At 32.4% G+C, this 27,827-nt stretch overlaps 1 protein-coding gene across 1 annotated transcript; it reads left to right on the top strand.

Annotated features, from left to right (window-relative positions):
- On the top strand, positions 1–27,677 carry GLIPR1L1 (GLIPR1 like 1). Its single transcript, XM_012751040.3, has 6 exons — positions 1–56; positions 2,987–3,290; positions 17,554–17,799; positions 21,708–21,796; positions 26,112–26,200; positions 27,515–27,677. Exons 1-6 carry the CDS (start codon positions 1–3, stop codon positions 27,598–27,600), a joined length of 870 nt encoding a protein of 289 aa, XP_012606494.2. The 3' UTR covers positions 27,601–27,677.
- The last annotated feature ends 150 nt before the right edge of the window (positions 27,678–27,827 follow it).

Raw genomic sequence — 27,827 nt, 5'->3', positions numbered from 1 at the left:
ATGAAGGGAGAAGGAAGAGCAGGCTCCTCACATGGCCAGAGTAGGAGTAAGAGGAAGTAGGTGATGCCAGGCTCTTTTAAACAGCCGGCTCTCATGTGTCTACTAATAAAGCAAGAACTCAGTCATTATTTCAGAGAGGGCACCAAGGCATTCATGAAGGATATGCCCCTCCATGATCCAAGCACCTCTCACCAGACCCCACCCCCAACACTGGGGATCAAATTTCGATGAGATTTGTAAGAGCCAAACATCCAAAGATATCAGTATTATCAAAATGTGCACATTGGAGCCAGTTTGGGAGTAAAAACACAAATACATTTTTAAAGCATAAAAATAGTAAAGTCAATGGGTATAATGTTATCATCCTTTCTATTTCTCCACTGCACTTTATAAAATTCATCTGCCCATTATCCCCACATAGAATGAAAAGCAAGAGTAAAAGTTTTAAAAAACACATAAACATGAAACAAAAAAACCTAAACTTTTTTCAAAGAATTTATCAAAGACTGTAAAAAATTCCAGGGCCCAACTAACGTTGGCCAATCTGTAAACAGATATAGAAGAAAATAACATTAGTACATGCCCTTGCCTGTTCCTGGTACTTAGCCTTTTTATACCTAAATTGTTTCAGTATTTCTGAATATAACTGTCTAAGCCATTAGAAACATGGCCTAAAAAAATACTTTTATACAATTCAGGTATTTTGTTAAAACATTTATTATTATAAGAGTAATAATCTTAGAGTATGTGTTGGCTATATGTATTGTAATTTTTTGCCAATTTTAAATTCATTATTCTATGAAATTTCCATTGTTAAAGCCAGTTAATTTATTTATACACTAAGTGAAACTACATTAGCAATATGTTAACCTTTATTACTTTGCAGATTCAAAATAGATAGCATTTGAAACTCAACTTTTACTTTAAATTTTCATTTACTTGTTCATTTACCCATTCATTCATGCATTCAGTAAACATCTACTGAACACAAACTATCTCCCACTATACCCAATGTTAAGAAAGATAAAACATATAAACCTATCTAGTATTGCTTTTTAAATTATTTATTGAGTTAAAAATATTTATTGTCTATATATATGACAGGTAAAATATCGTTTCTGCTCTCAAGAGGCTTACAATTGTATACAATACTATTAGAAAGTTAAAGAATACTCATTTCTTCATTCATTCATTCAATAAATTTTTACTGAGGGCCTACAGTACCTGTTTAAAGTGCTAGAGATACAGCAGTGAAGAAAACAAAGCCACTGTTGTGGTGAAGGTTACAATCTAATAGAGGAGACAGACGTTAAAGAAATAAATAACATAAATTCAGGTAGCAATTAATACAAAGAAGAAAAAGTGAAAGGTTAAGTGAAATTGACAGTGTCAGATTGAGAATGTAGAGTGATGAAGGGAGATTTAACTGAAGGGAACTCTGCAAAGTGCATTGCAGGCAAAAGGAACAGCAAATACAAAGGGGCTGGGGGAGAGCATCCTTGTCAAACTGGTGGATGTGGCTGAAGCAGAGTGAGCTAGGAGAGAATGCAGGAAAGGAGCCAGAGAGCTAGGCATGGTTAGATTATGTAATGCCTTGTGGATTGTGCCTAGGACTTCAGATTTTATACTGTGGCTTCCACAATCAAGTAAGCCAATTCCTTAAAATCTCTCTCTCTCTCTCTCTCTAAATATATATATATATATCTTTATTAAAATTTTTTCTATATATATATTGATATGTATATATACATGTACATATTTGTATGTATAAATGCATATACACAGGTTAAGACATGTATGTGTATATTCATGTATATGTATATAGCTACATATCTATCTGTACACTTATACACACATACATATATGTGTATATCTATGTCTATATATATTGGGGTATGGGATATCAGAAACTTAGTCTGGACTATGTGTGTGATAGTAAAGTAGCATATATAACTGATCTGATAGTATGCCAAAAATATTTTCTCCATGGCCCAACAGAATTTCCATTAGTATCCTTGCATTTTCTCCATTTTATAATCTAATTTTCTGCTTTTTATTAAAAAAATAACACTTTCATCAATTTTCTTTATTTGTTTCCTTTTTAGTGTAAAGGTTGACTTTGGCAGAACATTCAGTAGACGTAAATGTATTAATATGTTCATTTGAATTAAATAGCATTGTAAAAAAACTTTCAAATTATTAACCATAGAAATACTGGAAAAAATGTTATCTAATGTCATGGAAAAAATGCTGGTTTATTATTGAATAACAATATAACTGATATAATGGATTTAAAACATTAAGCCAAGCGAAGTTGATTTATATTGCAATGTAGGTCAAATAAGCAACTGAATGTATTCCGTCTAGTGTGTAGAATACCAATTAAAACAGTCCTTTGGAGTCTACTTGTTACCAACAGTAGGTCTGTTCCAAACTAAAAAAAACGAAAGATTTTGTCAAGAGGAACTACTTGGCTACACTTTTTCACGTGTTTATTTTTATCTTTCTTGGCGTTAAGTCTCTTCAGATGAGAAAACAGAAGCAAACTATTAAATGTTTGACAAGTGAGTAATTTAGCACAGAGTATGTCATCAAGTGTATGCATTGCCTATTTTTACTCCCAATCTCTGAAGAAATTGGCAATATAGTGCTGCAGTTTATTTATACTTAAAAAAAAAAAAAGCTATACACAGAATCTGAGTCTATGAAACTAATATGTAATCCTTTGCACCGGCCTGGCTCATTGTCAGCATCCCATACTCGTTCTTTACCTAACATTGTGCTGCCTTCGTGTTGCAAACCGGATTACAATCCAGGCGCACTGTGCGGTGATTCCGGATTGGATACGTGGAAAGCTGTTTGCATGTTTCCAACTCCTGCAGCAAGGGGGGAGACTCAGGGCTTTCCCCTGTAGCCCAGGGCTTTGTAGCAGGCGAATCCAGCCCTGTGTCCCGTCCGCATGACAACAGTGCCCACTGTGGCCCAGCATTCTCAGTGCCAGTGCTGGGCTCGAGGCTGTGCAGCAGGTTGGAGCCTATGGAGAGCCTGGGCCGAGGAAATCGGGTTGTCGGAGCCGTTACTGGTCTACGCAGTCAGAGAATCTTGGGCGTCCTCCCATGGCTTTGAAGAAGCAATTTAGTTGCGTTTGGATCTTAGGTCTGTGTCTGGTGGCCAGTAAATCTTCCGAAGTCCCATCCATCACAGACCGCAAATTTATAGACGAGACAGTCACGACCCACAACAAATGGCGTAGCCAGGTCAACCCCCCTGCAGCAGACATGAAATATATGGTGAGAAAGAACCTGGGCTGGTTTTTACGTCTTTGGTTCATCCTAAAGTATCTGGGCGGTATATTTCATGGACTCATTGTACTAATTCGATCTGGACTTTATACATGTAGTTTAAAAAAAAAAATCACCCCTTGACCTGTCTTCAAGGTAATGTTGAGAATGGATGAGAAAAGAAAACTTAAATCTGTTCCTTGACTACTACTTAGTTTCTTGGCCAGGGGACACCAGGAGGGCGGGATGCAGAAAGGGCGGTGCTTGGAAGTAGCTTGGTTTTCACCACTAAGGTTTGTTGGTTTCCCCCCACTTTTTGGCTAGCACTTCCTGTCTCACACAACCAAGTTACTGGGTATAAAAGAAATAGCACAAAGATAGAGAGTCTCTTGTTTTCATATCTATTTTTATTAATATATCATATAAACCCAAAGTGTTCATTTGAAAAAAAGAAAATTGCTCAACAAGGCTGTGAATAAGGAAATCAGCACTTGAACACTATCAGATAGTCATTTTCATGAAAACTATTAACTATGTGAAAGTTAATTCCAAAAACATTGCACTGGTTGTGTCTTTTGCAGACCTCTGTCATATAGACAATAAGGCAAAAGCGAGTAATCTATTAAAGACAAAGCGTAATGAGCATTGTATTATTAAAATAATCTATAGAAATTACAAATTTTTAACAAATTCTTGATTGAATTTTATTCCTGGAAATTTTCCTTGCATTATAACTTTTTTCTTGCTTGTAAACATGATATAATTATGAACACAAATGTTGATAGTATTAGTCTATTTTATGTACTATGCAAATGTAGATATATTATAACTCATGTCTATTCCAGCTTTCTTCCTTTCTATCCAACAGAAAATAAAATGGAAGTAATTATAAAATTACAACTCAGGCACTAAAATAAGTTCAAAACAGCACTATTCTGCTGTATGGGAAAATGATATTTTGAGGAGGAAGGAATTTCAAAAATGTTTGGAAAATAAAACAAAAGTAAACTGATCTCTTTAATGGAGAATTGTTAAAATATTTTAATATATTATGTTTACCTTAATCTCCAACAGTTTAGGGGCTGGGCACAGGGCATGAATGAACTAGAAATAAATCTTAAACTGAAATCATAATCATAATCAAATAAAAATAATCATAATCAAATCATAAATGCTAATATTAATAGTGATATTGGCGATATCTTTTGAAAGAATTTTATTATATATTGTATGATTAAAAGAGTAAATGTGGGATTAAATATAATATATTTCCTTCATATTTCCTTCGTAGCATTGACTACTTAAAGCAAATAGCAATGTATTGTGAGGTGCATAATGAGGTATTATAGAAGCAAAATTACAACCAAAGCACAAACAATTAAGTAGGGATAAATAGAATTATTTATTGAAAGTTCCTTACAAAGAGTTATAATAATATTTCCATGAGGACAAGGAGAAGTTAAGAATGCACATTTTAATATCTAGAGTAACCACTGAAAACTACAAAGAAATAGACCTAAAAATGCAATAAGTAGAATACTGAAAAGTCCTTGATTAATATTTGGGAAAAAAGTCAGGAACAAGGAACAAAGGACAGAGGGGATGAATAGAAAATAGCAAATGGTAGACTAAAACTTAACCATTTTAGAATTACATTAAATACAAATACCGCACACTTCAATTATAAAGAGAGATTATCAGATTGGATTAAGGCTTTTTGTAACAAAAACAGGTCATAGAAAAGATCAAAGTAAAAGGATGGAAAAATATGTTAAACATAATTAAGATAGAGTGCTATATTTATATCTGACAAAGTAGAATTTAAGACAAGGAGATTTACCAGAAATAAAAAAGAACATTTAGGAATGAAAAAAGGACAAGTTCTACAAAATACACAACAATTCTTAATGCAAATAACTCTAATAACATATTTTAGTGTACGAAAATTGGCAAAAGTAATGGGAGAGAAAAAACAGTTATAGAGATTTTAGTCTTAATAAATAAGATAATATATAGGTAAAAATTAGTAAAAATATAGAAGATTTGAATGTCAAATGATTTTACCTGATTGACATTAAACACTCTACCCAGCACTCTAAAATATTAATATTTTTATCAATATATATTTTTAAAACCTCATAAAGCATAGTATGAATGAAAAAATTTAATGAAGTCATTTTGAATTTTTTGTCTCTTGTTTTTACATGGATTCTTATTTACAGGAATATTTTGTTTTTTCAAAATATGTGATGGTTATCTTATTCAAAAATATTTGTAGAAATAATTTAACTCTTAGGATCACAGTTAAAAAAGTTGTAAAGTTTCAAGATCAATTTAATAGATCTATAGTGCTCTTCAGGCCATCTTTTTCTTCTTGAGTAAGCTTTGATAGTTTGTGTCTTTCAGAAAATTTGTCCATTTCATGTAAGTTGTGGAATTTATTGGAATACATTTGTCAATAATATTTTCTTATTATTTTAATCTTTGTAAATCTAAAGTAATGCTACCTGTCTCAATTTTGATATTGGTAATTTATGTCTTCTCTCCCTTTTTCTGATCAGTATGTGCATAGATTTAGCAATTTTGTTCATCTTCTCAAAGAATAAGCAGTTGGTTTTATTTATTTGCTTTGTTGTTTTCCCACTTAATGTTTCATTAATTTTTGTTCTTATTGTTTTAACTACCTTTTCCATTTTCTTATGCTTTTAATTTGTCTATGAAAATCCATATTTCCATGTGGTATCACTTTTTCTTCTGAAAATCAAGGGATTTCCTTTAACATTACTTATACTGTAGATCTGTTGATAATGAATTCTATCAACTTTTTATGTCTGTAAGAGACTAATTATCTTAATTAAAAAAAAATATTATCACCAGGTATAGAATTCTAGATTGATTCTTTTTTCTTTCAGAACTTTAAAAATATTGCTTCATTATTTTCTATCTTCTTAAACATTGTTTGTCAAGAGAAATATACTGGATCCTTATCTTCAGCTGCCATGTAAATAATATGTATTTATTCTTTGGGTGCTTTTAAAACTATCTCTTTATCCTTGGTTTTGAACAATTTGATTATGGTCAACTATTTATACCTAGCATAGTATTGTTCATACTTCCTGGAGTTTGTTGAGAGCTTCTTGGACTGCAGATTTATGAAAAATTTTGGCCTACAATTATTCAAAGACTAAAGACTCAAATTACTTGTATATTATATCACTTAAAGTTGTCATACAGCTCACTAATGCTCTTTTCATTTCATTATTTTATCATCATTATTATCATTATTTTCTGTGTCAGATCTGGTTCAGTTTCCTTGACTGATTTTTATCACCATTTTGGGAAATATTTTCTTGCATTATTTCATACAGATAATTTGTTATCAGATGCTAGATATTGTGAATTTTACCTTGGTGGGTGGTAGTTATCTTTGTGTTTCTGTAAATATTTTTGACTCTTTCTCTGGCATACATTTATGTTCCTGGGAATTTGGATCCATTTGAATCTCACTTTTAAGATTTTTTTAGGCAGGATGAAAATAATGTTTAGTCTAGGGATAATTCACTCCCACTAGTAAGGCAAGATCCTTCTCAGTACTTCACAAAATTCCCAAGATTATGGGGTTTTTCAATCTGGATGGTGACAAGAAGCACTATGCCCAGCACTGTGTGAGCATTAGGTATAGTCCTTCTTTACTCCTGGGCCTTGATTAGGTTCTTCACATGCATGTACTGACCAGTACTCTCCTAAATACTTAAGGGGGACTCTCTAGACACCTTTGGTGTTTCCTCCCTGTGAAGGTCTGTCTTTTTGGTACTCCTTCATGGTGTGAAAATTCTCTTAAGGCAGTAAGCTAAGGCAATCATAGGGCTTACCATGTTTGTTCCCTTTCTTCCTTTCTTCTTTGCTGCCAGACATCCTATGTCTTGACAACTGCTTTTTTCATATATTTGGAGCTTTGTTTGTTTCTTTGTTTCAAGTGAGAAGACAAATCTTGTCCTATTACTTCATCTTGGACAGAAGCCGAAGTACTAACCCTTGGCTGAGTCTTCAACATAAGCTTCTCCTGTCTTCTATTATCTATCATCCAGGAAAACTAGGCACTTCATTTCTCATGTCAGTTTCTATATCTGTCAGAAAATGATAGACTATGCTGTATTAACAAATCTTAAAATCTCAAGGGCTTTAAACTATATAGGTTTAGTATCTCACAAGTCCAATACTGATGGGACCATTCTCCGTATCACCTTTTTCTCATGGAGTGCCACAGGCTGTTAACACCTTGGTTCCTCCATGCCAACATATGCTCTACTGAATCACCATTAAGTAAGCTAGAGAGTTGTCCAGGAGCTTTTATGATCAGACCTGGAGCTGATATGTCATACCCACCCACAACCCACTTACCAGAATTAGTCTTAAAAGAAACTGCTTTTATGCTTACCAAGTATTCTTTTATTCCTTTCAAACTCTCATACATAAAAACATGTTTAAGGGCTCCCCCAAAGAATACAACCAAATATCATGTCCAGTTACTGAATCAGAGTCTAATGTCTCTGGGAGGTATTGAAAAATCTTTCCAAAAAGGTTGGTTGTGAATACTCTTGACCTAAAGATCATGTCTGTCCTCACATACTTAATATTCAATGGTGGTACAAAGATAGAACAACCATAATAAAAACTCCTATTCAGAAAGTGGAAGAATTGGAATCATATAGTAATCATCGATTCAGAGCAATTCTGAAATCTTTAGGGTAGATATTATGAAAACCTCCCATGCTGAGGATTAGAAAAGTTCTTGGATTAGAGGTGTTAGGACCACCCTTGGCGCCCCTATCATCTCCCTCTAAAATGTTCTTCCTTGTCCATTATCCTTCTGAGCCCAATTTGAACTGGGCATTGGGAAACATACCACATTTGGGGATATATAGTCTTCTCAGACTGCTTTCTGCTCACAAAATGGTCCGAGGATCATTTAAAGTCACCAGCATTCACAGGCCTTTTCACACCAGGTTTACAAAATTTGGGGGAATACATCTCTCAAAAATTCTGAAAGTCTATCAGCTGTATGCCTCCAATCAGTTTCAAGCACCAACAGTACACCCTTAAAGTACAGTTTGGAGAAATTTTTGAGTCTGTTCCTTCCTTCCTTCCTTCCTTCCTTCCTTCCTTCCTTCCTTCCTTCCTTCCTTCCTTCCTTCCTTCCTTCCTTCCTTCCTTCCTTCTTTCCTTCCTTCCTTCCTTCCTTCCTTCCTTCCTTTCTTCCTTCTTTCCTTCCTTCCTTTCTCTTTCTTTCTTTCTTTCTTTTTTCTTTCTTTCTTTCCCTCCTTCCTTTCCTCCCTTTCTTCCTTCCTTCTTTCCTTCCTTTTCCTTCCTTCCTTCCTTCCTTCCTTCCTTCCTTCCTTCCTTCCTTCCTTCCTTCCTTCCTTCCTTCCTTCCTTCCTTCCTTTCTCTCTCTCTCTCTCTCTCTTTCTTTCCCTCCTTTCTTTCCTCCCTCCCTCCCTTCCTTCCACTCTTCCTTCCTTCCTTCAGTGGTTTTCTTTTTCATCTTAACAGTAATTACCTTAAAACATGAATCTTGGTGAAATTGGTACATCCTTAACCTGTTCCATCTGCTAAGGCACTTTTAGTCAATTAAGAGGATTTCCTTGGAATCATATACGTCATCTCCTCTTTTCCCTAACACTTTTTATTCACATGAAAGTTTTTCAACATTTCTTTCTCAAAGCCTTTTAAAAACCTCATACCTATATGCCATTTAGAAGCAGTTTATCTCCCATATCTTAAGGCCACACATTTCTTGATTCTATCTTTCATTTCTTCTTCCAAAATGGAGAGTTGTTTACTCTTATAATATCTTGCTGAATACACACTACAACTAACAGATGCTATTACTGTTCTGTTTTCCAACTTCTGCCTCGATCTTCAAGTTCAATGGACTCATGCTATGGTTTCTGAGTTATAGGTCAGTTTTATCAGATATTTTGGCCCTGAATAACATTGACTGCCATCATTCCTGCTCTGATGGCAGTTTCCTCACTGCTTGGCATCTAATAATTAAGCTCCTTTACATGGTTTAAACAGCCTTGCCACCAGCATTTGTAGCCTAGAGGGAACAAAAATGGATGTTTTCACATAAATTTTTCGTTTGCTCAGTAATGAAATATTTATTTAGTAAACAATATGTGGTTTCAAGGATTTCATCTGACCTTTTTAGGCTTGGGTTTGATCATAATAATTTTGCTCATTTCCATTAATATTATCAGTAACTACATTTTCATTTCTTCTAAAGTAGCCAAAACTTTCTTTTAAAATGAAAAGGAAAAACTATAATGGATTAATATCACTTTTTTAGTATTTTAATTCTTTTTAAATTTTTTGGAAAATTTAATTGTCATATATGTTTTTATAGGTATAGAATTATTCACTATTCTCATGTTCATGTCCATCTAGTGGCCAAAAAGAATTAGTGTCATGCTTCACTTAGGTAACATGCAGATCTACATTTATCCCTACCTAACAGTAATAGAAATTGTCACCATTGCAAAATGTACCCCACTTCTACCCCCAAATAAGAACATGAAGAAAAGTAAGGAAACAGACTTTTAGTTTTACTGGTAAACAATATTACATTATGCCAGAATCTACTACTTTTAGGCAAAGAAAAAATTTAACAAGTGAATCTTTTCTCTTACCTAACAGTTTCCATATTTCAAATCTTCCTTGGACTCTGAAGCAGTGTCTGTCTCCAATATCATCACTAATAATATTCACAAACCTATTTATCATCTATCATTTAAAACAAATATGATTATTATCATAGACATACTTGTTTTTAAAAAAATATGAAAAATTACAGTTTCCTTTTGTATATAAAAAAAAAATATGAAAAAGACAAAGACATTTAGCGTTGTGAATCAAACTATACCAGTACTAAGGTTAGAATGAGGGTAACCTTTTTTTTTTTTTTTGAGACAGAGTCTCGCTTTCTTGCCTAGGCTAGAGTGAGTGCCATGGCGTCAGCCTAGCTCACAGCAACCTCAAACTCCTGGGCTCAAGCGATCCTCCTGCCTCAGCCTCCCGAGTAGCTGGGACTACAGGCACGCGCCACCATGCCCGGCTGATTTTATATATATATATATATATATATATATATATATATATATATATATATATTAGTTGGCCAATTAATTTCTTTCTATTTTTATGGTAGAGACGGGGTCTCGCTCAGGCTGGCTTTGAACTCCTGACCTTGAGCAATCCGCTCGCCTCGGCCTCCCAGAGTGCTAGGATTACAGGCGTGAGCCACCGCGCCCGGCGAGGGTAACCTTTTGTTTTATAATAAATCATGTGTGTTTGTGTGAGTATATTATGTGATATTCTATGAAGTCTGGGACCACAGCAGGGATCCTTCTGCCTAAGATTCAGTTTGATATGAGTTTGGATTTTTATTATAGCTGCATGCCACTTCCAGAAATGAGTTTTATGAGGCTAAGCTAGGTGGTGATGTGAAACAAATCCTGAAATCTCAGTGGCTTAACAAAGTTTAATTTCTTACATGAATTGTGGAGAAGGTAAGTTAGGATTCAACCTCTGTTTATAGGAGAAGGGGGCGCCCCAACCCCAGCTAGCTCATTGACAGGCAATATAAAAAGAGCTTCCAAAGTCACTCATTGGATAATTTCTTTACCAATGTGAATAATAAAATGATATCTACTGATTCTCTTGTTATTTTAAATTAAGAGCTTTAGCGTTTATTTACTGTCATTTCTTCCTCATTTGTGTTGAATTAATATGACTTTTATATTCAGATTGTTGTTTTTAATTGTAAATGTTTGCATCCAATATTGGTGCATCCAGATCCACGAAATGAATATCACAAGACCTAAAGAAAGAGATAGATAGCAACACAATAATAGTTGGGGACTTCAATATGCCACTCATGACTCTATACAGATCACTAAGACAGAAAGTCAACAAAGAAACAGTAGACTTAAATTGAACTTAGACCAAATAGATTTAACAAATATTTACAGAACATTCTATCCAACCAATACAGAATATACATTTTTATCAGCATATAGAACATTTTCCAAGATAGACTACATTTTAAGCCACAAAGCAAATATCAACACATTTTTAAAAATGGAAATCATATCAGGTATCTTCTAAGAAAATGGTGGAATAAAGCTTGACATCAATATGGAGAGGAATCTCAGAAATTATATAAATACATCGAAATTAAATATGTTCCTGAATGAACCTTGGGTCAGTAAAGAAATAAAGATGGAAATTAAATTTTTTTTGAAATAAATGGAAATAAAAACAAAATATAACCAAACTTGTGGGATACAGAAAAAATAGCATTAAGAGAAAAGTTTATAGCATTAAATGCCAACATCAGAAAAGTAGGAAAATCACAAATTAACAACCTAACATTGTACCTCAAGGAATTGAGAAAAACAAGAACAAACCAAATCCAAAGTTAGCAGAAAAAAAGAAATCACAAAGATCAGAGCAGATCTAAATAAAATAGAGACCACGTCCTAAAAAATAAAGCCCCAGTACAAAGGATTGACAAAAGGAAAAGTTGAATCTTTGAAAAGATAAACTAAAATTAATAAACTGCTAGCAGGACTAACCAAGAAAATAATCAAAAAGATCCAAATAAACACAATCAGAAATGAGAAATGGGATATTGGAACTGATATCATAAAAATACATAAGATCATCAGAGACTATGATAAACAACTATATGTTTATAAACTAGAAAACCTAGAAGAAATGGATGGATTCCTGGAAGCATACAACCTCCCTATATTGAATCAGGAAGAAATAGCAATCCTGAATAGAACAATAATAAGTAACAGGTTGAATCATTAGTTAAAAAAAAAAAAAAAAAAAAAAAAAAACCAAATCTCCCAACTAGAAAAAGCCCAGGACCAGATGAATTCACAACCAATTCTACCAGACATACAAAGAATAATTGGTGCCAATCCTACTGAAACTATTCCAAAAGATTGAAAAGAAGGGAATCCTCTCTAAGTCATTCTACAAAGCAAGTATCATCCTGATTCCAAAGCCAGGAAAGGGAAAGAGAAAGAAAGAAAAGAAAGAAAAGAAAGAAAAGAAAGGAAGGAAGGAAGGAAGGAAGGAAGGAAGGAAGGAAGGAAGGAAGGAAGGAAGGAAGGAAGGAAAAGGAAAGGAAGGAAGGAAGGAAGGAAGGAAGGAAGGAAGGAAGGAAGGAAGAAAGAAAGAAAGAAAGAAAGAAAGAAAGAAAGAAAGAAAGAAAGAAAGAAAGAAAGAAAAGAGAGAGAAAGAAAGGAAAAGGAAGGAAGGAAGGAAGGAAGGAAGGAAGGAAGGAAGGAAGGAAGGAAGGAAGGAAGGAAAAGGAAGGAAGGAGGCAGGGAGGGAAGGAGGAAAAGGAGAGAGGAACAAAAGAAGGAAGGAAGAAAGGAAGAAAAAGAGGAAGGAAGGAAAGAAAGAGAGAAATAGAGAGAGAGAGGAAGGGAGGAAGGAAGAAAGAAAAAAGAGAATGAGAAAGAGAAAAGAAAGGTAGACCCATATCTCTGATGAACGTGGACACAAAAATCCTCAACAAAATACTAGGAAACTGAATTCAACAGCCTATCAAAAAGATAATTCACAATAATCAAGTGGGTTTCATCCCAGGAATGCAAGTATGGTTTGACATACATAAGTCAATAAATGTGATTCCCCACATAAACTGAACTAAAAACCAAAATAGATGCGGAAAAGGCATTCAATAAAACTTAGCATCCTTTCATGATAAAAACCCTCAAAAAACTTGGCATACAAGTAACATACCTCAAAATAATAAAAACCACATATGCCAAACCCATTGCTAACATAATACTGGATGGGGAAAAATCAAAAGCATACTTCCTAAGAACTAGAACAAGACAAAAATACCCATTTTTACTACTTCTATTTCACATAGTAGTAGAAGTCCTAGCCAGAGCAATCAGGCAAGAGAAGGAAATAAAAGGCATCCAAATTGGAAAAAAGGAAGTCAGATTATTTCTGTTTGCTGATGATATGATCTTATACCTAGAAAACCCTAAGGACTTCTCCAAAAGACTCCTAGATTTAATAAATGAATTCAACAAATTATCAGGTTGTAAAATCAGCATACAAAATTCAGTAGCATTACTATACAACAATGTGACCAAGCTGAGACCCAAATCAAGAACTCAATCCCATTTACTATAGCAGAAAAAAAATAACTAGGAATATATTTAACCAAGAAGGTAAAAGATCTCTATACAAATAACAACAAATCACTGTTTAAAGAAATCATAAACAATAAAAACTAATAAAAAACATCCCATGTTCATGGTTTGGAAGAATTAAAATTGTTAAAATGGCCATGCTGTCCAAAGCAATTTAAAGATAAAATGTAGTTCCTACTAAAATACCAATTTTTCACAGAATAAAAAAAAATTCTAAAATTAATATGGAGGCAAAAAAATCCCAAATTTCCAAAGCAATCCTAAACAAAAAGAATGCAACAATAGTTATTGCATTACCTGACTTCAAATTATACTACAAGGGCATAGTAACCAAAACTTCATGGTACTGGTATAAAAGTAACAATGTAACAGAGTAGAAAACCCAGAAATAATATATCTATAACCACTGATCTTCAACAAAGCAGATAAAAACATACACTGGGGAAAGAACACATTATTCAATAAATAATGGTTCTGGAAAAATTGGATAACCACATGCAAAATGATGAAACTGGATACCATCAATTAACTCAGGATGAAGTAAAGACTTAAATGTAAAATGTGGTGAAATGATAAAAATCCTAGATGAAAACCTAGGAAAAACACTTATGGATATTGGCCTAGGTAAAGAATTTATGACTAAGACCCCAAAATCAAATGCAACAAAAATAAAAATAGACAAATGGGTCTTAATTAAACTAAAAACCTTCAGCACAGCAAAGAAAATAATCAAAAGAGTAAATAGAAAACCTATAGAATGGGGAAAAGTATTCACAAACTATGTATCTAACAAAAGACTACCATCCAGAATCTACAAGGAATGCAACAACTCAGAAAGAAACAAACAAACAAGTCTGTTAAAAACTGAGTAAATGATATGAACAGGCATTTTTCAAAAGATACACAAATGGCCAAAAAACATGAAAAAATGCTCAACATCACTAATCATCAGATAAATGTAAATTAAAACCACAATGGTATGCCAACTTTCTCTAATTAGAATGGGCGTTATTAAAAAGTAGAGAAAAAATAGATATTGGTATAGATGCAGTGAAAGCAGAACACACACACACTATTGGCAGGAATGTAAATAATACAACCTCTATGGAGATCAGTATGGAGATTTATCAAAGAACTAAAAGTAGGTCTACTATTTGATCCTGCAATCCCACTACTGGGTATCTACTCAAAGGAAAAGACATCATTATATTGAAAGAAATCTGCACTCACTGCTTTATTGAAACATAATTTGCAATCACAAAGATATGGAATCAAACTAAGTGCCCATCAACCAATGAGTGGATAAAGAAAATGTCATATGTGTGTGTACATACACGTACACACACACACTCATACACACCATGGAGTACTACATAGCCATAAAAAGAAGGAAGTAATGTCTTTTGCAGCAATGTGGATTGAAATGGAGGCTATTATCCTAAAGGAAGTAACTCAGGAACATACAAATAAAAGCTGCATGTTCTAACTTACAAGTGGGAGCTAAACTGTGGCCATTAAGGACACACAGAGTGGTATAATGAACATTGGAGACTCAAAAAGAGGCCAGGGTGGGAGTGGGTAAGGGATGAAAATAACCTGTGGGGTGCAGTGTACACTCAGTTGTACTTTGGGTGATGGGTACAAGATCCCAGACTTCACCACCATATAATATATACATGTAATGGAATTCAACTTGTAGGCCCTAATTCTATTCAAAAAAAAAAGTGAAACATACACTTACTACATGTCCCAGCAATTACACACGTGGGCCTTTCTCATTTTCCTTTTTTCCTAGAAAAGGTAAAATATATTGCTTCACAAAAATCTATTCATAAATGTTTATAGCAGCTTTATTTACAATGGTCCAAACTCATAAACATACAAATTTCCATCAATAGTGAAGGTTAAACAAATTGTGGTACATCTTTACCGTGGAATACTACTCAGCAATGAAAAGGAAAAAACTATGAATGCATAGAACAACATGGGTGTATCTCAAGAGCACTATTCTGTGTGAAAAAAATCCAATCTTAAAATGGTTACATTCTGTAGGATTCTAGTCATATAACATTCTTGAAATGACAAAATTATAGAAATGGACAACACATTAGTGATTTCCAGGAGTTATGGATAGAGTGGAGTAAGTAGTGACTGAGTATGACTTTAAAGGGTTAGCATGAGGGATCATTTTGATGATGGAACAGTTTGTATTTTGATGATGGAACAGTTTGTATTTTGATTGTGGGGGTGATTATTCAATTTATACATGTGATAATATTGCATAAAACTACATACACACACAAATGAATGCATGTAAAACTGTTGAAATCTTAAAAGGTCTGTAGATTGTACAGATTGTACCAATGTCAATTTCTTGATTTTGATATTATACTATAGTTACAAAACACATCATTGGCCAGGCACGGTGGCTCACGCCTGTAATCCTAGCATTCTGGGAGGCTGATGCAGGAGAATCACTTGAGGTCAGGAGTTCAAGACCAGCCTGAGCAAGAGCAAGAGCAAGACCTCCTCTCTACTAAAAATAAAAAAATTAGCTGGGCATGGTGATGAGCACCTGTGGTCCCAGCTAATCAGGAGGCTGAGGCACGAGGGTTGCTTGAGCTCAGGAGTTTGAGGTTGCTGTGAGTTAAGCTGATGCCATGGCATTGTAGCCTGGACAACAGAGTAAGACTGTCTCCAAAAAAAAAGGAAGACATCATCATTGGGGAAATTAGTGTATACAGGACCTTTATGCTATTTTTGTAACTTCTTGTGAATTTATAATTAGTTCAAAATAAAAAGATTTTTAAAAAATCAACTTGGCAATAATAACTACATTGAGACTGTCATTTTTATGATAAATTGTTTCTGGACTCTATTCTGTTCCATTTGGCTATTTATTCTTGTGTTAGTACTATGATATCTTAACGAAGTTTTGTGAAAAATCTTGATATCTGGTAGAGAAAGTCTCCAGTTTTGTGCTACTTGTAAAAAATTGTCTTATCTATACTCAGTCCTTTGCATTTCCATATAAATTTTATAATCAATTTCTACCAAAAAAGCCAATTGGATTTTTATTAGAAATAAATTAAATATCAAGATCAGTATTTTTTTTCAATATTGATTCTTCTGGTCCATGAACATTTTATATCTGTCCATTTATTTAAGTATTTTAAAATTTCTTTCAGTGATGTTTTATAGTTTTCGGTGTGGAGATCTTATATATCACTTATACATATTTGATATTTTTGAAGCTATTAATTTGTAGAGATACATATGGAAATACAAATGATTTTTTGTATATTTTTCTTGTGTATGGCAACTTTGATAATTTCACTTATTAATTACAGTTTTATCTATTCATTTGAATTTTTTATCTATCCAGAAGTGACATTTGTGAAAAATGATAGATTCTAATCTTTATACATTTTGTATCTTATCAGATATATTTATAGCTCATATATTCTATTATACTACCTAATCTTTGGTACAATGTTAAATAGAAATAAAGAGGGCAGACATCTTGTTTCTTTCCCAATCTTGAGAGAAATCTTTTACTATAATATTTAACCTTTACATAGAGGGGTTTTCTGGGATTTTTGTAGATACCCTTGAACAAATTGAAGAAATTCCTCTCTTTCTATTCCAAATTTTTTTCTGTTTTTCATTATTAATGAATATTTATTCTTTGCTTATGATAAATTTGCATGAAATTCTGAATTATTAGACTTTGAACTCTGACATATTTTAATCACATTCAGATTTATTTGTTGGGTGTCTCTAATGGATCAAGCCATCTGCTCATTACTGGAACTATAACCATGAACTGTCACAGAGTGGGTATTAAATAAGTGCTTCTAAAGCAGAACTAAAAAGAAATGACTGTGAACATAATAAATACCAAAGAAAAACTATATTTTATTAAAATAACAAATCTAAGTAAAATGTAATTGATTACAATTATTAGAATAATTTTGATGCAAACAGATATGCACAATTCAATGTAAATTATTTTTGTCTTTCAGAGTTGGGATGCAAGTTTAGCGGAGGTGGCTCTAGCATGGGCAAAGAAGTGTAAATTCAAGCATGACCCCTGTTTAAATAGACCAAATGGATGCGTTAAAAGATTTAAATTTGTTGGACAAAATATATGGTTAGGTGGACTAAAGGGATTTACAGCAAGAACTGCCATTAATAGTTGGCATAAAGAAGTAGCAAATTATAATTTTAATAATAGATCATGTACCAAAGTTTGTGGACATTATACACAGGTAAATATTTGATATCTTATTAATTGGTCCTTATTTGTACACATTGCAATTGCAAGACAAAATTTTTAGTATTTTCTTCTCAGTTTCTTTTTAATTTATGAAAATCTCAGCTTTATTTGGGAGATATTTTTACTGGGAATAGATTTCTATATACTGACTTTGTTTTTCTGAACTTAAAAAGCTTACCCCACTGTCACTTGCATTGCTTCCAACAAAAATTCTACTGTAACCCTCTTATTTACTCCTTTGTATGTAATGGGTCTTTTTTCACTTACTGCCTTTAAATTTTGTCCTTTATCATAGATCTTGAGGAATTTAATAATAATTTACCTTAATTTTCTTCATGTTTCTTGTGCTGCAGTTCACTGGATTTCTTGGAGTTATAAGTCTATAGTTAAATCATATTTGAGAGAATGTTGGCCATTGTTTCTTGAAATATTTCTTTCTCTCCTTTTCTATTCTTTCTTTCTAGGGTCTAGTTATGTGTGTAGAAGGCCATTTACAGTTGTTCCACAGTTAATTGATGCTCTTGTTTCTTTATTTCTTGAATTTTTTTCCTCCATGTGATTAATTTTAGATAGTCTTATTGCTACGTCTTTAAATTCACTAATCTTTTCTTCCATAATGTTTAGTCTACTATTAATCCTATTTAGTTTATTTTCAATCTTAGAATTAGAAGTTTAATTCATGGGGTTTTAAAAAATATCTTCAATGAATATATCTTTCATCTTGCTTTTTAAGCATATAGAATATATGCTTAAAATATATATATATAGAATATATGCTTTAAGCATATAGAACAGTTATAATGATTATTTTAATGTTTTCCCTGCTAGTTCTAGCATCTATGGTAACTCTGGCTTGGTTTTAATGGATCTACACTTTACTTCATTATGAATCAAATTTTCCTGCTTCTTATCATATTGGGAAAATTTTATTATATTCCCAACATTGTAAATTTTGCCCTTTGGGGTGTTGGATTTATTTGTGTACCTATAAATATACTTGAACTGTCTTCTAGAGCATAGGTAAGTTATCTGGAATTTATTTGAGCCTTTGGGGGCCTGCTTTTAAAATATGTTAGGTCGAATGAAAGCAATATTTAGTTTAGAGTCAATTATCTCTCACTACTGAGGCAGAATTCTTCCACATACTCCACCCAGTGCCCTGAGAATGATGAAGTTTCCCAGTTTGGATATTCTTGGCTTTGTGTAAGCCTTGGTATTGTTTTCTGTAGTTCTTTTGTTATTATTATTTAATAACTTTGGTTTGCTTAATATGTTTCCTCTAGTTCTGTTAGATTGTTCTTTCCCAAGCCTGGAGTAGTTTCTTCACATACGTGCTCTGACTAGCACTCTGCTGAATAGTTGAGGACCCTCTGCAGATCTCCACAGTCCTGTCACTGTACAATTCTCATCTCTTCAGTCCTCTGCCCTCTATCTTCTGCTTCCTTGGACTCTCAGTTCAGACTTTCTGAACCATATGAGTCTACCAAGTTTCTCCTGATATTCCCCTCCCTGAGCCATAATCTGGAAACTCTCTCAAGGCAATAAGCTGGGACAATTACACAGCACACTTCTTTTTGCCCTAACTCTCAGGGGCATTATCTTTTGTTGCCTAATGTTCAGTAGCATGAAAATCATTATTTCCTATAATTTTCTCAATTCTTTTGATTGTTTCAAGGTAGAAGCATAAATGTGTCCCTGCTACTCCTTTTTGGTGAAAAGCAGAATTCGATTTTTAGCTAAGCTTTAATCCTAGACATGGTACTAAGCTCCTAAAATGGACTGCTAAAGCAATAGAAAGAGCTCACTTTCTTCTCCAACCTTACTCATTTGTATAAATAGAATTCATATACAGTGTCTGAAAGCAAATCATTTTTATCAGAGGTGCAGTGAACAAAGAACAGCAGCTTCTATTTTCCCCTCTCTTCACTCTTTATTCAACAACAGGATGCTCTAAGTCTGGACATCCTCTAGTATATCAGGAAAGATGTCGGTAAAAAATATGGTTTGGCTATTGCTGTGAAAATTGAGAGAATGAATCAAATGCCAAGAGTCCTGATAGCAACCAGAATACAATATACTTAATATGGCATCAAGGCTGAGTCACAGCCTTTATGTTAACATATCCTGTCTTCTCTTTTATTGTAAGGAAAAAAGAACCTGTTCCCAAATGCCCCTCCTCTTTTAGCATTGCTACATGAGAAATGGGAGCTAACTCTTCATTGGCTAATTTACAAATAAGCTTAATAATTAGTAATAGGTTCATTCTTCTTATTAATTCAACAATTATATCTTGCTTAATGTTCTAAACAACATGAAATAAAATTTTTTTGCATTCATCATTTGGTAATATTCTATTAGAGTTACATCCATTGTTCATATTAATGCTACATCTAATTCCTTTAATAAAAGCAGTACATTTTTTTTCTTTTTTTTACTTCATTTTTTATTTGTACATATTCATGGGGTAGAAGTGCAATTTTGCTACACTGATATTAATATATTCAATAGTAGTGAAGTCAGGGACTTCAGTGCATCCATCATTGAAGCAACACACATTGTACCCACCAAGCACCTCCCATCAACCACCCCCTCCCATGCCCCACCCCTCTGAATCTCCAGAACTCAGTACATGTTAAATGTATACATAGTCAATATTTATATTTATCATTCTTAAAGCAAGAAAAGTTTAATTTAGGTAAATTAATCAAATGGAATTACATGGTATAGCTGGTTATTCATGAACAAAATTTTTAAACATGATTTCTTGAAAATATATATACTTGCAGTTGTATAGCTTATAAATTTTTAAAAACATTCAAAAGGAAAGGCATCTTTTAATGATCTAGCTTAATCTCATTTTATTAAGTGGTAAACTAGCTCTGAATTGATATGTCACTCTCCAAAGCTACACAAATGGCTGGAAGCAAAGCTCATTTCCACATCTCAGTTCACTGTGCTTTTTATTGCACTTTGCTGCCTCTCAGGCAACCGAAGAGCCATTAAAATATATTTTGCAAAATTATTGATTTTGTCTATAACAAGGCCATGGAAAAAATGACTAATACATAGTTTAGGTTAATACATTTTGCTAATAGAGTCATAAAATAAATGAGTTGAGAAAATTTATTTCTGTTGTCAAAAATCTATTCTGTATCAAATTTCCTTGGGTTATTTTTTAGATAGAGTAAATCAGTATTTTCCATTTGTTCATTTGGAAAAATGAAGAAAAATTTTATTTTGTCATTATCACAAAGGACTACTAATGATCTTCACCTCTTTATCTCTCTCCTATGGCTAGTTCTCCATAGGAGTCTTCACTCTTTTGAATAAATTCGCTATCCTTTGCAACTAGATAAAAATATTCACCATATTCATGGCATGCATTTTTCTAATCAACTCAATATATTCTTAATTCCTACCTGTCTCTTGTGACTTGACACAGGGGAGAATATAGTTAATACCAGAAAATTAAAAATGTAATCACAAATTATGCAGGATTCTTCTGAGAAAAACAAATAAAAGTTATCATTTTTATGTATACTATTATTTTAATATGATATGCCCATGGAGAGAATTAAAATATATTTCACAAATCATCTAGAACATCCTATAATTTTGTCTACATTTTATACTATGATTTTGGCTTTATATTATATTGTTCTTTTGATTTATGAGAATTATCAATGAGGCAAAACTAGTTAGGTAGCCCTCATGAAAATAGCCTCAACAAAATAATCATTTTAAACCAAATATTAGAAATTAGAAAAAAATAACAATAAATATTTATGTATATTCTTTTTGTTGTTAGCATGACAAAGATTATACCTACTCCTACAATGTACTGTTTATATGCATAGATTTGTTCTGTATATTATATTTTTTAAGTTCCTTTCCTCATAGGTAGTCTGGGCCAAGTCATATAAAGTTGGTTGTGCAGTTGAAAATTGTCCTACCCTTAGAGCACTGTTTGTATGCAACTATGGACCTGCGTAAGTTATTTATCTTTTAAAAATATTTTAAACTGAAATTAATGTTAACAATAGTTTCCAGGAAGAGGCTCTTATACTAGACACAAATATATTTTTGATAAGTAAAGTCTCCCTCTACTATGCTAATCAAATGAAATATGTGAAAATAGAAGATGGTGATAGAATATTGCCTTGTGTAATGAAGAGCTATACCTGTCATAAAATATTTACTTTAGAGTGAAAAAGAATGAGATTTTAAGTAAAAAAAGAGATAATATAACTACATTGCCACAGTAATATCTAAATACTGGAACACAAAATGGTTGGCATTTGTTTCTCTAATACAATACAAGTGGAATGAAAAAATGATTAAGAATGATGGTAAAAGTATATTACCTTAATAAAATAACCAGAAAGTTTTTAATTGTCTCATTTATAATTGCATATGTAAATGGAAATATAAGGCTTAAGCCTAAAGGGAGACTCCAAAAATGAAATTCTAGAACTCTAATCCCAGTGGATCTGTACAAGAAAAAATATAAAGACAATTAATAACTCAACTCCTCAACAAACAAAAATTTAAAAATAAAATGTACAAAATATAAAAACAAAGACAAAGAATAACTATACAGGATTGACAAAAGGAACTGAGATAAGCCAAGATTACTATGGATAGATAGAAGTGTGTATATATATATATGTGTATGTGTGTGTTTTCTTCTACTGCTTCTCAGAAGCAAAAATAAAAATGACAAATTCATAACCTTAAAGCCTGAGGCAAAATACAATTTTTACAAATACAAGATAAATTGCAGAACTGCTGACACTTATTTGTTGCCATCATTTCTGTTGAGGAGACTAATCACTGAATTTGAAAGTGAAAGAGAAAAATAATTAATAGAGGTTATAATTAATAATGTATAATATTAATAATAATGAATAATAGGCTCATGGTGCAGTGGAACAACATGTTGCTTTGAATAAGCCAGGTTTTTGAGTTCAAACAAATCATGTACATAACAGATTGCTTATGGGCCTTTCAAAAGCTTAACAGGATATTGTCATATCACTCTTGGCTTGGTAATAGGCACCAATATACTCTACCAACTAAAACAACAACCAAAAAAAGAAAACAGACAAGATATATAAAGCAACAGTTTTTAAGACACTGGCCATTATACAACAAAGGGCTGTGTTCTCAGAGAAACAGCAAAAAAACAAAGTTAGCCCTATAATTGCTAACTCTCTTACTACATTGAGAGAGTTTTCAGGCCATGGCACATAGACAGAGAACTAAAGCAGGGGTTGATAGACTCTCTGAGTGGAAGAAATTGAGCTAAGTCTTCAGGAAAACCTATACAGCTAGAGTTCATAGAAGAGAGTACCAGAAAGAACTATATGCAGAGAACCTAAGAGATCTGCAAAGGATATTCCTCCCTGAATATTCCAAAATACTTATTACCACGTGTGTGTGTAAACACACACTTGAGGCCAAGGTAAGAGCCATCTGAAATAATTGTAGGAAACAATTTCTGGCCCTCACACAGGGAATAGAAAAATACTGTTTCAGATCTACCTAACAAGTCATAAATTGAAACCTGAAAGTATTAAAATGCTCCCATGTAACTTAACTGCATCCAAAAGGGGGGGGGGACCCAAGTAGATTTACAGAAATAAATAATATCTAGCACCTACTACTTACAATCTGTGACATCTAATCAAATATTACCAGGCATGCAAAGAAACAGGAAAAAAACACTTATAATTAGGAGGAGAATCAATCACTTGAAACTGATGCAGAACTGACACAAATATTAGAATTAGCAGGGTTGATTTAACATTTTAAAATAAATTGAGGTAGTTCACAATATTAATCAACCTAAAAATAAGGGATCATATGATCTTCTCAATAGTTTCCAAAAAAGCCAAACATTTATTCCGGATAAAAGCTCCCAGCAAACTAAAAATCAGAAGGAAATGTCTATAAACCTAATAAAGGGCATTTATGAGAAACTCATAGCTAACATTATATCTAATAGTAAAAATATTTTTCTATAAAGTACCAGATAGTAAATATGCATGCCATATACAGTCTCTGTTACTTATTCATCTTTCTTTTTGTTTTGTTTTTACTAACCTTCCAAAAAATATTAAAAAATAAATAAATCTTAGCTTACAAACTGCACAAAACCAGACCACAGGCCATATTTGGCAGAGGGGCCATATGTCATTGACTTCTAGTCTCTAGGTCTATGTAAATCCAGTTAACTCTGCCAAAACTCTCCGTAAACTAAAAAAGTTAGAAATTTTTCAGGATACAAAATCAATATACAAAAATAAATTACATGTCCATATGCTAGCAATTAACAATCAGAAATTGAATCAAAATAACAATACCATTTATAATAGCATCAAAAAATATAAATTATCTAGTGATATTTCTGGCAGAAAAGGAAAAAGACCTGTAGACTGAAAACTACATAGTAGTTATGAGAGAAATTAATAAGATAGTAGAAATAATTAGGGATCTATACATTGTTAGAGAGATGTATGTAATTACATATATAGATAGATTACATATTATATATAGATTACACACATACATAAATTACATAATATACATAATTAGAGAAATATACATTGTTCCTGAGTTAGAAGGATCAATATTTTTAAGATGTTGTTTTTTCTTGAATTGTTCTATGGCTTCAATACAATCCCAATAAAATCCCCAATAGGATCTTATTATAGAAATTGACAAGCTGACCAGAAAATTCATATAAAAATTTAAAGGACTTAGAATAGTCGAAACAATTTGACAAAGAACAGATTTGAAGGGCTAATACTATTGTTTTCAAGAATTATTAAAACTATTGAGTAATCACAACATTGTGGTATTAGTGTAAAGTTAGACAAGTAGATCAGTGGAACAGAATACAGAGTCCAGAAATAAACCCACATATGGTTGACCACACATGTTCTACTGATTTTTCACAGATGCACAAAGGCAAAGTAGTAGGAAAAGATTTTTCAACAAATACTGCTGTAATAATTAATCATATGCAGAAAAATAACATATCTATACAACATACAAAAAATAATTCCAAATGGATCATATACCAAAGTATGAAATCTAAAACCATAAAACTTTTAGAAGAAAACATTAACAAAAACCTTTGTGACGTTTAGATAGCCAAAGATTTTTTAACTACCACACCAAAACCATGATCCATAGAAAGAACAGATTGATGAATTATATAGCATTAAAATTAAAAATAACTTCTATTCAAAGACACTGTAATGAGAATGAAAAGACAAGCCACATAGTGGAAGAAAGTCTGCAAAACATATATCAAATAAAGGACTTACACTGAGAACATAGGAAGAACTCTCATAACTCGATATTAAGAAGATTTAAAACTCAATTTTAATAATGGCCAAAAGATTGAAAAGGAAAATATATGAGTGACAAATAAGCACATGAAAAAATTCTCAATATCATTAGTCATTAGGGAAATACAAATTAAAGCCACAATAAATACCACTACACAACTATTAGAATGACTAAAGACTGGCCATTCTAAGTGCCAAACACAATGTGAAGGACCTGGAATTTTCACACACTGTTAGGTCTGTGTCCATATGAGAATTTATACATGAATGTTCAAAATGTTCAGAGTAACTTTATTTCTAGTAGCCAAAAACTTGAACAACTCAAATGACCGTCAACAGATGAATAGATAAATAAATTGTGGCATATTCTTTAATGGAATACTACTCATATTATTACATTTTCTTTACTACTCTATGTAAGTAAAACTTACCTAGTCTTTCACCGACACAAAAATGAAAAAAAAGAGGTTTGTTAAAATGTATTGGCTTATATTATTGAAAAGCAGACATAATAGCTGTCAAATTGTTATTTTCTATAATATCATCAAATGGAACTAGATAAAACTATTGTATTGTACTTTTAAGTTAAATCATAAAGTACATGTTTTCATTTGCAATTTAAATTTTACAAAATGAAAAAATAATCATAGTATCTATGACTAAAAACATTATGGCTATCACACCATAATTATATTAGGTTCCCATCTAATTTGTGTTGTATAGAATATTCAAGAATATAACTGCCATGTGACTTAGGGATATCCTGTAAATAACAGTTTTAATAGTTTCTTTCTACAAAAGAAATGAGCATAAAATTAGAACAAAGTTATTTTTCCTTTTCAACATTCATGACTTAGTGAATGAGCAGAACAACTTGCAGAAATGCATGCACTAAATTAAAGAAATTAATAGTCATTTGTCTAATCGATGTCTCTCTTTTTTGCAGAGGAAATTATTTAAATTCTCGCCCTTATACAACAGGAGAACCTTGCTCTCTGTGTACGAAGGAAGAGAAATGTGTAGAGAAGCTCTGCCGTAAGCAAAAGGAAGAAAATAATCATGACATTCTATTGGGAGAGAAAAGTTTTCACAAATCCATTGTATTTTTAAATTTGGCTTCACAAGTATATAACTTATGGGCAAGATTTGATTGCTGCTGATTATATAAATCGTTTGTCATAAATCACTATATTTAAACTCAGACAATCCTTCCTTTCTTCACTGATTATTTTTCCTCTCAAGCCATAGAGCAGAAAGGAATGAGGTACAACTGTGTTTCATTTTCATCCTATGAATCTGGATTTGTGTTTTCTATTTTTTGTTAGTCAGTCTTTATAAAAAACCGAGTTTTAGCTTAGGCGACTTCTTTTTTTGAGAGACAAGAGGTATAGCATAATGGTAACTATGTAGGCCTTGGAGTCAGATGGCTTAACTCAAAGGTGATTAAGAGGATTAATTGTGATGAATTATTACAAAGTTATTTAAGCTCCAAAGTAAGTTCTCAAGATATTTTAGATATTATTATAATTAAGTTTCTCATTATTTTCTAGCATTTAACCCAGTGTATATTTTTCATAGCATTTATCACTTTCTGAAATTATCATTTTATTTATTCAGTTCTAAAATTGGTGACAAAAATTCCCCTCTCACTTTCCTACAATGAAAGGGACTTTACTTTTGCCTGATAGCCATTATACCTAAAGCCTAGAATTATGCTAAATATCTAGTAGAAACTCAAATAAATGAATTGTTGAAAAGCAAATGAATTATTAACAAAGTGCAAGAGCCTATTAGAACAGCAAACTGGGGAGAAAAATTTTGATGTGGAAAGATATGGACCAATATTTGGAGCAAAGACTATTTCAGAAATGAATGTAATTGTTAGTGGAGGGTTCTTGGTATATGAAACTCAGCATGAAGAAATTATGTTTGTTCTGGGACTTAAATTGGGCATGATAGAGTGCCAGAAATAAAGTTAACTACTTTATAGTTTTATTTATTTTTTATATATTGAGCCTTCCACACAAGAGGTGTTCTAAAAATATTTGTTGACATGACATTGTTGGTAGGGAGCATTATAAAGGTTTTTAAGTAATATAGGATTGGGTAGAATGCTTTCATTTTTCTTAAGTTAGAAAGTCAAGCTAATTTTCCTAATTGGATTGTCTTATTCTAAAATTCAGAAAAGCAAATGAATGCTTTTCTTTTTATAGTATTAAATTTTTTCTATTTATGGATTTGAAAAATTATTATAACTGATAGTACCTATCTAAATATTTTACTATTGAGTCTATTATTTCGTACCCTTGAAACTAAATTGTGCTCTTAACTGTTTTGTTTTATTAACAGAAAATCCACTTCTGATTGGGAAAGCACCTCAGGAGATAGCCTTTAATTCATTCTGCCTAGCTTTTATTCTTATGAAAATCTTTTAATTGTCCTTTATATATAAAAGAAAGTTTCAAATATGACAATAAAGGAACAATTTACAGCTAAATATAATTTATAAGTTTAACTGTCTATTAAATCTTCTAAATTATTTTTTGGTGTCTAAACTTAATGTCTGTTTGTAATTCAAAAGATGTATTGTAGTATGGAAGATGGGTAAGCAGTAGAATAAAGTCTTTATTTTTTAAAATTAAAATTATATATGTATCATAAA

Source organism: Microcebus murinus, chromosome 10 (assembly GCF_040939455.1).
Source record: "Microcebus murinus isolate Inina chromosome 10, M.murinus_Inina_mat1.0, whole genome shotgun sequence".
Taxonomy (NCBI): domain Eukaryota; kingdom Metazoa; phylum Chordata; class Mammalia; order Primates; family Cheirogaleidae; genus Microcebus; species Microcebus murinus.
This window is presented reverse-complemented; position numbering and strand designations above follow the sequence as displayed.